General features: G+C 36.7%; 1 protein-coding gene across 1 annotated transcript; it reads left to right on the top strand.

Moving 5' to 3' along the window:
* Window positions 1-7000: 7000 nt before the first annotated feature.
* On the top strand, window positions 7001-11371 carry LOC149218010 (uncharacterized). The gene is given in 2 exon segments (XM_089383733.1): window positions 7001-8492; window positions 8494-11371. Coding segments are annotated over 2 exon segments (3768 nt in total). The 5' UTR covers window positions 7001-7055; the 3' UTR covers window positions 10825-11371.
* Window positions 11372-17081: the final 5710 nt, after the last annotated feature.

A 17081-nucleotide genomic window follows, 5' to 3' on the forward strand; every position in this document is an offset into this window, starting at 1 on the left:
CAAAACTAAAGCATTGAAAGAAGATGCAAATCAATAAAATGAATTTAAAAGACAATCATAGATTGGATATCTAAATCTGCTAGCGGAAATAACTTGCTGAGATATGTACAAGAACACAAGGAAAAGATGGCTCATAGAAAGGAGAATGTCATGCAGTCAAATATAACTTAAGCTGATACTGGTCACCTAGAAAATACAACAACAGTGAGGCACAACCTCTCACCATTTCATCCAAATGCAATGATGTTGAATACTGGATGGCAGTGACTTAAGGAGAAGCACAGAAACACAAAGGAACTCGGATCTGAAGAAAGATGGCAAGAAAGAAAATTTCAGTGGCATTTTCTCTTGATTCGGACTATGAAGGCCTCTCAATTCTGACTGTGGAGACAACAATATGGATTGAAGCATAAAAACCTGGACTTGGACACTTGGTGTATGGCTATTTGCAATCTGATTGAAAGCATTGAAGTAGAGCATCTTTAAGCATTGTTGAAGCCATGATAAAGTAGTTCTGAGACATGAAGAGGGAATAATGTGCTAATTGATGATAAAGCATCAATCCTTCTATCTTGAGTAAAAGGAAGAGCACTATAACAGGGGGAGTCACAGACCCATGAAGACCTACCATTCATGAAGAATAGAAGCAGTTTGATAGGGGGAGTCCCAGAGCACTCCTTTGCCATTGATGTCAAAGGGGGAGAGAAGAAGAATATTGCCATCAATAACAAAGGGGGAGATTGTTGACCTAGGTTGTCATTGATGTCAATATGGCAATATTCTAGATACTAGATGATCCATGAAGGGGAAGCAGAGTAGATCCATGAAGAGACATGAGCAAGGTCATCAGGATAGCCAAGTCATAAGCAAGAGTCTGTTAAAGGAGTAGTTAACAAAGGAGGCATATCAAAGCTATCGCTTATGCTTAAGAGTATTGCAGAATATCATAGCAAGAGAGGCATATCGGAAAAGGCAGAAGCCACCAAAGGAGGTCATTGCAAAGCCAAAGGAAGACATTGGAGCAAGAGGAGCCAAGAGGAGCAAACAGAGCCATCAGAGGAGCAAACAGAGCTATCGGGAGCTATCGGAGCAAAGTATGTCAAGGAATACACTATCGGGAGCAATATATGCCACAAAAGAGTTATATGCATGCAAATACACTATCGGAGGCCATATATGCATGCAAATACAGGCGGAGCAGCATATAACATATATATGCAATTTACACTATTTGAGGCAGAAGACATAGTTATATCGAAAACCTATACATAAAGGCAATTTACACTATCGGAGGCAGAAAACATAGGTATATCGATATACACTATCGAGCGGAGAAATATATATATAGCGGAGTATAGAGGCGGTATAGATATATATATATCGGCGATATGATAATCGGCGGGTTCGGTTATGTGCCACTACCCAAAACCCCCGATTGTGATATATATATACAGACCCACGGACCATTACAATATGATGTCACATAATATTGGCGAAAATCAAGTTATGGGTTAAGTCAAAGAGCGGAGGAGTATATACATGGACCTGAATGGGTTATAGCAACAACCCTATATAACATTGCGTCCGCCCATCGGGACTCTCACATCGCAATGAATAAAGGGGTTGTTCACCCCCCAACCACCGATTGCGATAATAATATCGCATATATTGTAAAGCCCTTGTCACAATTAAAACTGCGATTGCGATAATGTTGCGGACCCGATGCAACATTGCAGTTTGGTATATTGTTATGTTGCATCCGACATATCGCAAGTGCTTAAGGCCTTGCCACCCTGAAAGTGCCGATTGCGATATATGTTGCAGACCCGATGCAACATTACAATTGACTTAATGCTATATCGCGTCTGCCATGTCGGAAGTGATCCATTGCAAGTTATAAAGGGATGGCGCGATAAGCTGCGACTGCTGATTGCGATTACACTGCGGACCCGATGCAGGTATAGATGCGGGTGTAATAAATTTGAAGTCTGCCCTTTAACGTTTCGGCCGGTTGTTTTTCATATATTCCTGTGTATTTGAATATTTGTATTGTGCAGGGTTTGAAGGCCAAAATGCATAAGAAACGCTCCCGATAGTTCAGGAGGCCTGAATGAAAGTCGATTGCGATTGCGATTGGGACATGGCATGTGGGTCCGTCCTGATTGGTATAGTATCTCCGTTAACAGTAAAGTTCTATGTATGAACGCTATTAAAAGGAAAAAGGGCTCTCTCTGATATTGGTTTATAAGCATCATTTCCTTTTTAATATGGTCTGCTCTTCTGTATAACGTGTCCGTGAAGCAGTGGCTAATCCGAAGGAGGGAAGTCGAAGGATCAAGCGAGGCAGAGGAAACTACAACGATCAAGGAGGAAGCCAAAGAGCCAACGGAAAGAGGAAACCGACGGTCAGAGGCATCAGGGAGATAAAAAAACAAAGAACAAGCAAAGTTGAATGTTGTTGAAAAAGCTAGAGGAAATAGAAACAGCTACAGGGTCCAACAGAACAAAAAAGGGCCGAAGGACCAACAGGACAAGAGGCATTCGAAGGGTGAGCTTCTGAGCTAATCGTGTTACCCTGTGAAAGAATTAATTAGGTATACAATGCTGTCTGAAGAATAATTCTGTGATGCAATGAATAAAGTTTTATCTAACATTATTTAAAGGGAGAAGTAACAATTATGTTGAAGCATTTACTGTGACATAAGAACAGATGCTTGAACAGAAAGTTGGTTCTTATGCAGAGCTTAGTGCAGCTAATAGTAGACTCACTAAAGTTGTGTGGAGACATTATCAGAGGTCATCTGTTGGAGACTCTATGTGGATAGTATGAAGAGTTGCAAAGACTCTTTCATATGAAGACTGATTGTCATTGATGTTGTAGAATGGAAACTACAATGAAGCTGTAAACAGACAAAACTCAATAAAGAAGAGTTCTGAGAGCAGAACATTACTATCAAACATGCCTTGACAAGAAGGATCAGAGTCCTTGGGGTTGATGCCTCAGAAGTAAGAAGGATCGGAGTCCTTGGGATTGGTGCCTAAGTAGAAAGGATTGGTGTCCTTGGGACTGGTGTCTCAGGAACTGGAAGGATTGAAGTCCTTGGGAGTTGGTGCTCCTAAGTCCAAGATTGTTGCCTTGGTAAAACAGAGTTGGAGCTTTGGACGTTGGAGCCTCACAAAAGTCCAAGTTGGTGCTTGGCAACTGATTGCAACCACTTATATATTGTATCTATTTTATTGCAAAGATTATATTAATAAAAGCATTGATACGTGCTGTTCATCTTGTGTTTTGAATATAAATGTTTCAATTGATAAAATAATAGTTGAAAAAGAAATACTGATTCACCCCCCCCAATATTTTCAACACATACCATACGATCCATCACAATTCATTCGCTTCGCAACATATATCGGAGCTCTAATGCAGTATTCACAACTTCATTCATCAATGCAAAAATTTCAATCAAATCCACAGTTTCACGTCGGGTTCACCAATGGAAAGTTTGAAGGTCTGTAGTTCCATCCTGCGTGGAGGCACTATTAGCACCAGTTCTGAAGGTCCGCAATTTGATCCTGTGTAGAGGCACCAACAACACCAGGGGTTTTGACCAAATAGAGTATGAGGAAAAATAGAATGTAGAGGGGCAAAGGAAAATGGCAGGAAATGCAGGAGTTGCAGGAGCAGGAGGAAGCTAAAAAAAGGGTTGGCTTTGATACCATGTTAGGCTAGAAGGTAACTCCACGAATTTGATTGATTTTTCATTAAGATAGAACATTAATATATACATGGAGAGGGATACTACTGGGTTTCATCTCCCAATGTCTCTTCGTCTTCGAATTCCATTTATTTTACAATATTTACATGGATTTACCTAATCCCAAAGATTAGGTGTTAACAACAACATATAATACAAAACATAATTCTGTGATCTTTGCAACTTCCATGTTCCAATAGATCCAGAGTAGGGTCTTGTTGCCTCTACGAGCTCTTTATACTAAGATTATACATTGATATCTTCCATATAACCGAAAAAATTGACCCAATAACAAAATGGAATTGCAATACATAAAATAACTGTAATTTAGGCTGGCTTAGAAGGTCTGGCTTCACCCTTGTCGATCCGAAAGACAAAGTTTCCTTTTCCCGTTCCTCCAGTTGTTCCTTCGGACGATTCTTGTGACTCCTTGGTGCTGAGGACAATTTTCCCTGTCAGAAGATCATTGACCATTACGAAGAGACCATCACTGACAAGTTTTGTGCCGCGAGACATCAATTCTGCCTCAAGTCTAATGGACTTCCTTTCTATGCTCGCCTCCAAGCTCTCAAACTTAGCTTCTTTCAGTGCCACCTTTGCCTCCTTGTTGCTTTCCATTAGTTCTATCCTACGGGTCAGGTGATGCAGGCGACCCATCAACAATTTGAAGAGAAATTTTGCTGCCCTCTTCCATCATGCCGCTTCATCCTCTAGGGCCTGAACACATTCCTACGCCATCGTTACACAACATAACAACAAACCAGAACATGAGAAATACCGAGGGAAACTGAAATGGCTGGCAAAATACCCAGAGAGATTGCCATATATAGACCCGCATCGACTGAACTCCTTCCATCACTCTCCACTATCGCCATTAAATGTGGATCTCCTCTAATCTCCATGACAATCTCAGGTCTGTCCTTTGCAAGAATCCAAACCAACATTCGCTAATTGAATCAATGGCTCTGTGGGGAGATTAACATTCGTCCCTTCGACATTAATACCAACCTATGGGCACTCTCGATGCCATCCATCTGTCTAACGATCTGGCCGAGATGTGCTTGGGAAAAAGGGCAGGACGTCCAGGCTTACCATGTATTTGTTTAAAGACTCCAAGTGTGCTCACATTAATCCTTAGTGCCAGCTCAATGTGCATGTGAGAAATAAATTCCTGGAGGTGATGTTTCCGACTACTGCCAACCTTTGATGAACTATGGTCCATGATCATATATTATGGCATGGGGATGTGACCTTTGCTGATTCTGTTTAATTCTAATGCTCTTGTGCATAACTCTGCTCCTCTGTTGGCCAAACCATCGACCACTCCATTAAGATGTCTTAGGACATGAAAAAAGGAGAACTCTTCAAAATTTTTCACAAGAAGGTTTATTCTTCTCACTACAGGAGGTAATGAAGGATCAACTGATGTAAGAGACTTAGATAGGATTCTAATTACTATCATAGAATCCCTAAACATTTTGAGCTTTCAAATACCTTTGTTCTTGGAGAGATCTAATCCTTTCCACAATGATAGGAATTCAGCCTTGTTGTTTGTAGCTGTGCCTAGTCGCCATGCATATTTGGTCTCTTCATATTCATTGGGGCAGAGTATCTTCCCTCTCTTTCCTGCCACCCCTCAAATCAGGAGATATTATTGCCACTAGATAATTTTTTTAAATTTAAATTCACAGGGAAATTTTAACTTCTGGGTCAATTCACTGGATAAGCAGCATGAGTTACAGTCTCAAGTTTGTCATGCCAAATATTTTTGAATTTCTATAGATAAGTTAACTTCTGCTGATTGGGATACAATTAGAAGAGCTTTTCCCTTGGTGGTTATCAGAAATTACAGGGAGAAATGGTTTACTGAATGGTGATTTTTCTTATGAAATTGAGGTAATTATAGTATATTATTGGCACAAACAAGTAAAATGTTCCAGCAATGCCTCCAGTGGTCAATATTGCAGAAATTCAGCTAAAGATATTGCTGCATCCTGGATGAAGAATAATACAACATTTTTCTCACAAAAGGAAGACCAAGTTCCAGTAGTGCATTGAGGGCAAAGCATCTCTAGTGGGGATTCCATTTAGTGTATCTAGTAAAATAATGTTTGTGTTATGTTAATGATTAAATAAGAACTATTTAAGGGTCATGGCCTGTGCTCATGTTCAATCACTAAGGGGCATGTTCACAATAATAATGCAAATCATATTCATGGTTGCTATTGAACAATGGATATTTTAATTATTTTCTCAAGCTGTGTTACCGTTTTCCAGGCTATCTACCTATAACAACTGTCACGGATAATAATTATCTTCAGGTCTGTTACAGCTTCTTTTAACTATGGTAGTTGATGGAATCCGAGTTTTCTAGTTCTCTTAACCTAACAGTTTGTTCTCTTAGTATGGAAATGCACAATAAGTTCCATTCTGAGTGTATGTGACACTTGATATGTTTGAGACTTGTTCTTGTTTTGTAACAATGTGGTTTTTCATGAAATCACTCTGAAGTACAGTGACCTTAACCCTGCACAAATGGACATTAATATACCTTAGCCTTTTATAGGATGGTGAAGTGGACCAAATTGCAGAATATAATTTTGGTGCAGATCAAACTTATTGTGTTTGATCCATAATGTTTTGTATAAAAGGGTTTTGGAAATATGTTGCTTTGGCGAAAAATGAATCAGGATTTTATTACCTCATTTCCTACATTTTATTATTTATATTTGAATGTTAATGAACAAGGACATGATCAGAGTCACAAGAGACTGTTGAATTTAAAACAAAAAGAATCATCACTTTTCCATATGTTTGGGGTGTATTAGCAATTTAGCATGTTTACTGCAAAGAGGACAGCCAAGACACACTCTTTTAATTTTGATTCTTCTGATGTTTATATAATCATATTAATCCCCAACCTCAATTTTCTTTCAACTTCTTAATTGCCTGATGTTATTCCAGATTTTGGTTTTGTTTTTTCAAATGTATTTGCACGTCTATTTTTTCTTGTGAATTTTTTGTACCTCTTTAGAATGCTGTATGTTCTTACTTTGAGCTCTCTGAACATGATTTTTATTACTAATTTTTGACTGTCAAAGTCTAACGATAATCTACCAATTAAGTCAAAAGAAACTTCTTGAAATGGAGGAAATGTTGTTCCTGGATGACAAGTTAAATGGTGTCAGTAAATGTTTGTAGCGTACAATTTTTTTTCCAGTTGTGATTAATAATATAATCTTAAATACTCATAATACTAATGATTTGCAGAAGCAAAAAGGAGCGTGATAGAAAGGAGATATGCCATCACCTACACAACTTGAGGGCCAGTCACAAGGGCCTTCCTCGCCTTCACCTGTTTCATCTGAGTGGAGTCGTCCATATGGTAGCAAGGGAAAGAAGAGACACAGGTCAGAGCAAGATTCAGATAGCCATCAGCAGATATCTTCTCCCAAGCTGGAAGATAGTAGTACAAAATCTCAGAAAAATGAACGTAGTGTTGAGGGGGTAGATGTGTCTACCTTACCTGATACAAAAGGTGGTCTCGATAGCCTTTCCAGGGTAGACCAGCTGGTTTCTTTTATGCAGCAAGTGCAAAATGATTGTAGCAATAAGTCAGATGAAATCACAAAGCGGATAAATATTGCAGGTTTGATAGCTGCCACAGAGCAGGGTGATTGTCTGAAGCATTTCATTGATGTAGGTGGAATTAGATCCCTGAATGATTGGATTCAAGAAGCTTGTAAAGGAAAGGTAAGTGATAGTGAAAATAAAAAGGAAGAGCTCATTTGTGCATCGCTAAATGTGCTTGAAAAGCTACCCATGGATCAGGAAGCTCTAAAGGGATCCAGCATTGGGAAATCAGTTAAACAGCTCTGCAACCACAAAAACATTGAGATTCAGAGAAAGGCAAGGAACGTGGTTGATATTTGGAAAAAACAAGGAGATGTGGAAATGGAAGTGTTGGTCGAACCTAAAGTTGGTTCCACCCATGGCTCTGTGCAGGTGCATTTTGGAGAAGGTGGGATGCTTCGGGAAGGAACTGATTTAAGATGCACCAAGGCTGCTAACTCTGCTGTAATTGAAGGTAACTGTGGAGGATGTTCTGATGAAGAGGCTTCTGCAAGCAAAGTCCAACGAAATAGTATATCTGTTAATATAGATTGGTTAGCTGCAGGGGAAGCAAAAGATAGGGCAATGTCAGTTTGTCAGCAGGATTGCCAAGACTCTAAAGAGGTTGGAACTATGAATCTAAATCGAGTTGTGATGGAGGAAGGTGTTTCTAAGCCAAGTTACCTTGAGAGCTCAAGCAATAAAAGCTGCCTTGATGCAGAAGAAACGTCTGTGCACTATGCTGAAGATGTTCCACCCACTTGTATCCATTCTTCTCCAAAAGAAAAAGATTCAGAGTTAGAAACAATAGCTGAAGCTGCAGAACCCATGGAGTTGGGGGATGACCTTGGAGGACAAAAGTCAGAGGTGCATGCCGGTGAGTGGACAGGTATTTCTCATATGTGTAAGGAAACAGATAGGCATATTACAAAGGAATCACAGCTAGGCTTGGTCGCATCAACTGAACCAATACATGGACAAGAAATATGTAGTCCATCAGCTGATCTTAAAGTGCCTATCAAGGCATCAGATGAGAATCCTGACTCTGGCTCCCCAAAAGGAATGAATGGGTGTCTAATTTCTTCTGAGATTGCTGATATGGATAAGAGAACCGAGTGTATTTAAAAAAAAAAAAAGATTTCAACTTAATGATTCAAGTTCTATTAATACAAGCATGATGTCATCCATAAACAGTAGTTTCAGTGGCCATAAGCCAAGCTATATGCCACTGAAAACGGTTGATGGTTCCTCTAGGTACAGAAAAGGTTTAAGAGAGCCATTGTCTGAATGTGGGGTTGTAGAGGGCTGTGAGACAAGAAACAGTAATTCCACAGAGGACGCCTCTGGAACCAGTTACTCTGCTGGAAACCAGGAGGATACAAGAATTGGTGTTGGAGATGGAGACTATAGAAAATATACTGCCATGGTGACAAGCCTTTATGGGGAGTCAGCTTCAAGGATTAATATGGAGGAAAATTCAACTGGAATTGATGAAGGAAATAAAGCTTCAAAGAGGTGGCCTGAAGTTGAACAGAATAAATCAGAAGAGGATGCCAGAAGGTCTACAGAAATTGATCTCCAGTTTGTTGAGGATGATGCTTTAGAGGTTGCCAGGCAAGTTGCTAAGGAAGTTGAGCAAGAGGTTGAGAGCTATAATGAACCCCTATGCAGCTCCTCTGAAAAAGAGGTGAAAGGGGAACCTGTGCATTTGAACACAACAGAATCTGTTGGAGGAGAAAATGATCTCTTTCTTGCCCAAGTTTATAATGAAAAGGAGCCTCAAGAACATATAACTAATTCCTGTTATTCTTCAAAGGAGGAAACAGATTTCAAAGCACAGAGTGAGAAGGACAATCAAAGCTCACAAGAAAAATATGCATCCGAGGAAACTGATCATTGTAGCTTCAAGTTGAAAAATTCTACACAAGAATCAGAATCCTGTAAGATGACAATAATTTCCCAAGAATCAATTACAGGTGAGGCTCAAACAAAAACAGCGGATGCTGATGACCATAAGCAGACACTAAAAAGATGCGTTTTTGATTTAAATGAGGACATCCCAACAGAAGAGGGTGAAAGCCTTGGGGAGCTAATCCACCCTCCTGCTGTTGCAACTGCATCTGCCTCCAACTGCAATAATGCGACTGTTTCTACTCCTATTCCAGTGGTAGCTGCTTCCAAAGGCCCTGTCACCCTTCCCACATCTCCATTCCATTTCAAAGGAGAACTTGGTTGGAGGGGATCTGCAGCAACTAGTGCCTTCCGGCCAGCTGAGCCCCGTCGGACCCCTGAAAGAGGCAGAACACAATCTGCTGAGGAGAACAATTCTCCCCTGAAGCCAGGGCGGCGTTTAATTGAGATTGATCTGAATGTGGCAGATGATGATGGTAATGTGGCCATGGATTTGTTCTCAGGAGGAATTGGTGGAGAAAGGAATGTACCAGCATCAACTAGTCTTCCCTCGTGTGACTCATCAGTAGAAGTTAGTTCAAGTAGAAGAGCCGAAAGGTTGAATTGGGACCTTAATCGCCTTGGTGAAAGTGATGACAGTGGCCCAGCTTTACCATCTGATTGGAGGGATGTGGAGAGATCAGGTGCACTACAAAAGCCAGATCGCAGTCCTTCTCCAACGTCATCTTCTAGGCCTGCAATGCGAGACTTTGACTTGAATGACAATATTTCTTTTGAAGATGCCTCTGCTTCTGCTTATGATTCCCAACAAACAGGATACAAGTACAATATGAAATCCAATAATAATCCCTCAAGATTGGATGATCCATTAGTTTCTATTTTGGGACCCAAAATAGATGCAGACTTCACTAAACTTCCACCTGCACATCTTTCTAGTTTGGCTGCACCATGGGATATTTCTCAGAGTAACACCAGAAAAGATTTTCCAAATGCAGCGCAGTCTTTTCTGGTTTCTGGACCATCTTCAGTTTCTCCTCTTGGCAACATGGGAAGGATGTTATCTGTGCCCCCTGCTTTAACATATTCCCCTCCGCAATTATCTTTTCCCTACAATGGACTAGCACTTGGATCCTCTTTTCCTATCAGTTCAGCGGTGTTTACTTCTGGTCATGTTCCTTACATGGTAGATTCCCTTGGGGCTCCAATTTCACCGCAGATATTGGGTCCTACCAATATCCCATCTTTTACAAAACCACCTTATTTGATGGGTGTTGCTAGTGGAGTAGGGACAAGCAACACCAATGGAATAATGAGGCCAAATCTTGATTTAAATTCAGGTGGAGCACCCAATGAAGCCGAAGGCAGGGAAGTGGGAGGAAACATGAAACAGTTTTTTTTACCAGGTAGCAGCCATATCCTGTCAGAAGAGCCGATGAGAGTGTTTCAACCGGTTGCAGCTTCAGGGTCATCATCAAAGAGGAAAGAATCTGAAGGGGGTTGGGAAGCATACCAGGTTGGATACAAGCAAGCTACAACTTGGCGGTAGCTTTCTGGCCTTCATTTGGCAGGAGTTGGTTGGGTTTTTCTCTTGGCTGGTCTAACTAAACCAATACTAACTGTATATGCTTGACAGACCTGATGTGGAACTTCTTTGACAACCACTACTGGCACTTAATAAGTGGATGCCAAAGTGTTCAAACGTCTTGTGAAACCTTTCCATGATTAATGTTGACGTCAACTATTATCCATGACTGTAGAACTTCTTACTTGGGATGACTATTTTGTGCCGATGCCCCAATGAAGGGAATCTTCAGAAGGTCTTGAAGACCTGTGAGTAGAAGGGAATGGCATAAGTTAGTGATATGATTCCATTATTTGAAGAACTATAAACATGATGTAACTGGTAAAATTGAACTTTAGGCTTTCTGTTTTATTCATCCTCTACACATTAATGTTAGGCTAAAACAAGCTATCCTGCCCACTCAATTTGCTATACGCCTTAGATGACTCGTGAATTCTCTTTATGTTCACGGAACTGTGGAAACTAATTTGTATTATTACATATCTAAGTACTCTCGACGGTTCAGATTTTTTATGTTGTGTCAACCAGCCTGAAAAGACGCTTGTATCATAGAAGTGTATCAGCTGCACCATTCATTATATATGCATGTTTAAACTTTAAACCAGCGTTTTATTTTTTTCTATCTAGCTACTCATTTCATGAACTACTCGTTTTATTAAGGCGTCTGTGATTACTGTTGATATCAAGTCTACAAGACTCGTTCCTGTGTGTCAGTGCTGTAAGAGGACATATCAAGAAGATGAGACCATACACTCCTTATTTTTCGTTGGATTTTATTGGATCTACATATCTATTTCAAGTATACACTCCAGAGAAGATATTCTATTCCTGTTATTTTAGAGTTGCATTTCACGTTAAGATATTGTTTTTTTACGTATTCTCTTAATTGGAATGATGATGAATCTGTGCTGATTTCAATTTAAACGCTTGATAAGTATATTGAATCCATTCCAAGCTTTTCTGGTTGATGCATCTTACCAACATGAACCATTGAAAATGGGAAAACGCCATGTCAGGCGTGGAACTTACATGCTAACAATGAAGGAAAACAGATGTCTTCTGAAAAAAAAAATGATAATTTAGTGAAATTGGACCGTGTCTCAGATCTGAAACGCATATTTTGGCTTCTCTGTGCGTTGATTTGAACAAAATTTTGAGTTTGTTGGTTAAAACTACATGAATCTGATATCGTTGGAGTTTTTAGGCCAGAGAGAGCATGTTATTGTCTTCCAATCTGAAGTTTTTACGAGTTTGTAGCTCTTTTTGTAAATGCAATTATAATAATTGAATAAGGCAAAAAAATGCTTCCCCCAACAACTAATAATGTTTCCAACTGTGATCTCCAAGAAATATTGACCTTTATTTACATTCTGTTATTGATGATTATGAGTGGGATTAAACTCTTCAATATATTTATTCTTTCTCCCTAACTCCTCCCACGTATGTTTGTGGAAATTATCCATAACAAAAGTTTTTCTTTTTACTGTTTCTGGGACACATGTTCAAGCAAATACCCCATTTACTAAACCATTTGTTATTTTGCCACATCCAAGTCTTTTTTCTTTTGCACAATATTTCATTAAACATGACCTTAGACTATGTGCACTCTTCCATTTGCTCATTTTTTTAAAATACCTTATGACTTGCACCATAGCAATTGCTTCAATAAGATCAATCCTTGTTTCACTTAACAAGATAGCATAAGGAACTGCACTTTTAATTTTGAATTTGTTTGTAATCAAATGCTTCTGAATTTTTTCAATTTGTTTCCACTGCATCTCGGATGTACTGCTGGCCCACAGTTCACAACCGTAGAGAATCACTAGAATCATTAAAAGCCCAAAAAGAGTTAAGAGTGGCTTTCCAATCCCATAACTTTTGCTTTCTACGCCCGTTTTGAAAAGCATAAAATGCTTTCCAACACCCCAAAGTTATTTTCTTTCTACAACCATCCCAGCTTAGATTTACGTTGAAGTCAATTCTAAAGTATTTGGAATCCGCAATAATTGATGGATTATATGATTTTGGATATCATCTAAATTATATATGGGGAAAGCTTTTCAATCTCTTAATTCTAAGAAGTAGCTTAATTAGGAGAATCACATTGATAATAATTAATAAAACAAAAAAAATTCATCAACAAATTTTCCAATTGTTATTGAGAGAGGCTCATTCTACAAGCCAGTATGAGGAAGATGTGGAGTTGACATGTGTCCCTTTTAAAATTAAATAAACTCTTTAAATTAAAAAAGTTATATAGATATATATAATCTCACTCTTAGTGGCTACTAAGGAGAAGTGGTAAAAATATTTCACTCTCAACCATAAATATAAAATATTTGGAGTATGATCTGATAAAGAAACAAACATGAATATTTGTTTGGTTTGTTTAATTAATAATATTATAAAACATCAATAATCTACTAAAAAGTAGTAAAAATATTACCATAAATCAAATATTTAGATATCATATTACTATATATATATATATGATTAAAACATTTTAAGTAGTCTCACTCTTTTATGCAATGCATCTTAAACAATGAAAAATTATGTGGTTTATATGTGTGTGTGTGTGTGTGTCAAGCTTTCACACGGATCAAATTTGTAAAGATGCAAACATTTTATTCAAGTTTTGCATTCCAAAAAAGGTTTCAACCTCAAGAGATTTGATCCCTCTCGACCTTTGCTAGATACATGATTAAGATGGATCTATACTAGTATCTAGGTCAATGCCAAAATTTATGATTGTATGATGATGGATACCATCTAAACTATATTCAATGAATTTTTTTCAATATGTTAGTTCTAAGATGTAGTTCAATCTGTGGAACCATCTATCAAAGGTGTAGCTCAATTGTTTGAACCATCCACTCAGGGCATGTTGCTTATAGTTAGGCCACATGTAACATGTTCAAATTCAGTATATAGATCCTTAGAGTTACCAACTACTGTTGTGGCTAGTGGTTGAGCTGCCCTCCATTAGATATTCAAGGGAAGTGGGGGATCACATCATGTTTTACGAGACAAAAAGTTTCTCAATATGTTTCTTAATACATCATTAAATTTGGACATCTATTAGGGTTATTTTCAAAGAAAGTGGGACATGGATGCAGTATAAGACCCTCCTCCCAAAAGACTTTTTCCTATGATACATGGTAACTATATTTTCTTACAATAAGTATTTGTAGATGGATAGAAAACGTTAATAGCAAGATGGTTAATGGACAAACAAACAACCACCTCTGTTTTTTGTGAAATATTTAGTTGCCCTTATACTACACTCACAAGTTATGTTTCCCAAATGAGTGTGTATAACTTATATATATATTTTTCCATAGGAAATATCTTTGTATTCCATATGAGGAATATGTGTGTTTGGATCTTCAAGAGATTGATTTTATATATATATATATCAAAGGCATGTTTCTTTTATATTAATTTATAATTAAATAATACATTTTTATATATTAAATAGATTATATTATATTTATTTTAAAAAATATATAATTTTAATAAAAAGATAAAATTATGAATATGGGACGCTGTTTTCTTTAGGCACTCCTTGATGTGAAGTCACTAGTTTAATTTCTCGCTCTAATTGGGGTGATATATTGAACACAATAAAAATGTAATCTCACCAAACTTAAAAAAAATTAATAACATAAAAATATATCACAAATTTTATCAAACATTAAAAAATGTATTTCAATGTTTACTATTAATCTTTAAAATTTTTAACTAAAATTTTCTTCTCCCTATAAAGAAATAAAATTAATTATATATAAAACAATTCATCATATTATTAATAAAATGTAAACAAGATTCTTCTAAATCCAATATGAAATGAAGCTTGGACGAATATATTAAAAAATACGAGCATTGTGTTCAATAACTTATTATATATATGTGAGTAGAGTGTATGTTATCATAATAGAAATTATAATTTATAGTGTAATTTTATTGTTATTGCTGTTCACATACAATGTTTCTTATCAATTTGAGCCAAATTTATAGTTATATTGGATATTTTATCTCCACTACCAATACTTTTGGAAACATCTTACATGGTCTTAATTTGGTGTAGGATATATGGCCAGAGAATTTTAAGAAATGAAAAGGGTCTAATTATTTATTTTGTTGAATAAATAGATAGCATATAATTATTTTTTTGGAACATTTTTAATTAGTATTTAAAATTATTAAATTAGTTAAAAAAAGATTTAAAAACAAAAGTAGTTAATTTTTTTTACAGATATTTCAATAATTACTTTAAGTTATGGGTAATTTTTTTGCCATCACTTTATTTTACATTTTGGATTAATATTGGCTTATATTCTTTATTGTTTTGTATCTTAATAATTTTTTGGATGGTTAAAGTAGATTAATCTTCACACTTTTTACTTACTTGAATATATATATATGGAGTTGTCTATAACGCGTTGAAAAGATTTTTCCGGTCGAAATAGAATTATTAATAGCTAGTTTCTGCACACACTGTTGAATTATGCAGTTACTAACTGCAAGAAATCAAGATTTGACCTCAATTTCTTCGCCTTTCACCGGAATCTTTCGCATTATAGACAATATATATATTTGATTGAGTTTTGATTTCTTTTTTAGTTTTCTCTTTTTAATTGGCTTCCCTTTGTTTAAGCTCATTTGGCCCCTGATTTGATTTGTAGAACATGCTTGATGGTCAAATTAGGCCTCTTTTTATCCTCATTTTAGGAAGTTATTCCTTAATTTGAAAATCAACATGGTTTCTAAAGAAGAACCCCTAGTTATTTCTTTTGGAGTGTGATTTTTTTTTTGTAATTGTGTTTGAGCTTTTTCTCTTACTTTTTCTTTTGAATCTTGAGTTTTTATTTTGACTTTGACCTTTTCTTTTGAAGTTTTTCTTTTGAGTCTTGAGTTTTTCTTTTATATTTTAGTTTAAACTATTTCCTTTTTTTCTCACATTTTTAAGATTCTCTCTTGATTTTTAAATTAGGCATGATCTTCAAACTGGGCCCCCTTTTTCTTCATTTCATACTTCACCCTACCAATTTCCAAATCAAACACTCCTATTGCCTTTGAATTTCTGTTAAACCTTCTCTCTATTTGAGCTTTTGAGTCTTTGTGTTAGACATTGTAATGATGATTTTATTAACACTATAATGAAGTTATAAATAATAAGATTACACATGTAATTATTAATTAGGTAGACAGTTATTAATTAAGTGATCATTCCCTAAGGAGTGTAATAGAAACTCCTAAATATTTATATGACACCATCCTATGTAATTTTAGATACATCTCTGATTTATTCTCTTGCATTATCTTATCATTAATTTAACATGCTATCAGAGCATTTGTGACTTTGACCTGGAACATCTCTACCACTGTGTCAAGACAAAGTTTGACACCATCTGCTCGAAGAAAGGGATTTCTACAAATGTGTATGATATTATTCAAGAATTAATTTGGTGTAAAGAGACAACAAGCATTCACATTGATTATGGCAACCCATATAACAACAAACAATGGCTTAAAACTTGTACATCGACTATTCTGTACAAAGGAAACACATGTTTGCAATGACGACTCCATTAAAAATTTGCTAACTCAATTTCAACTATTCTGTCCAAAGGAAACACATGTTTACAATGATGACTCCATTAAAAATTTGCTAACTCAATTTCAACTAATATAAAATCTGGGTGTTGTTTAACAAGGCCACAATTTCACCCGGGAGGCGAATTTCTCATTGGAATCTGGCAATTTTTTTTTAAGAAATCAGATTGTGGGAGTGTTTAAATAATTTTTTTGATGGTGGAAATGGATTCAACACCATCAAGAACCGTTCGGGCACCTAAAATCTTGAAGCTTGAAAGATGTAACCCAGATTTAAAAAAAAATATGCCATATTTTCTCAAAATCATGTCGAAAATTCTATGTTTTCTGGGTGAAATTGAGGCTTGTTTAGACTACGTGTAAAATTTGTACAATAAATTTTAAAAACCTATGACAAAGTTCCATGATGACAATCAAAAGTACGATGGCTGCAATCAAATTCGTAAAACAATCAAAAGTATGACACTTTAAAAAATTGTGTAGCAGACTTCAAAACCTACACAATGGCTACAAAGTTTAAAATTGATGACTGACAAATTAAGTGTTAAGTCTATTTAGATTGTGATAGGGAAATTTTTGCTAAGGCTAGGGGTAAAACCTCAGTT

Source organism: Pinus tabuliformis, chromosome Q (genome assembly GCF_031772625.1).
Source record: "Pinus tabuliformis cultivar Carrire ecotype Pingquan chromosome Q, CPIR1, whole genome shotgun sequence".
In the NCBI taxonomy this organism is placed as follows: Eukaryota; Viridiplantae; Streptophyta; class Pinopsida; order Pinales; family Pinaceae; genus Pinus; species Pinus tabuliformis.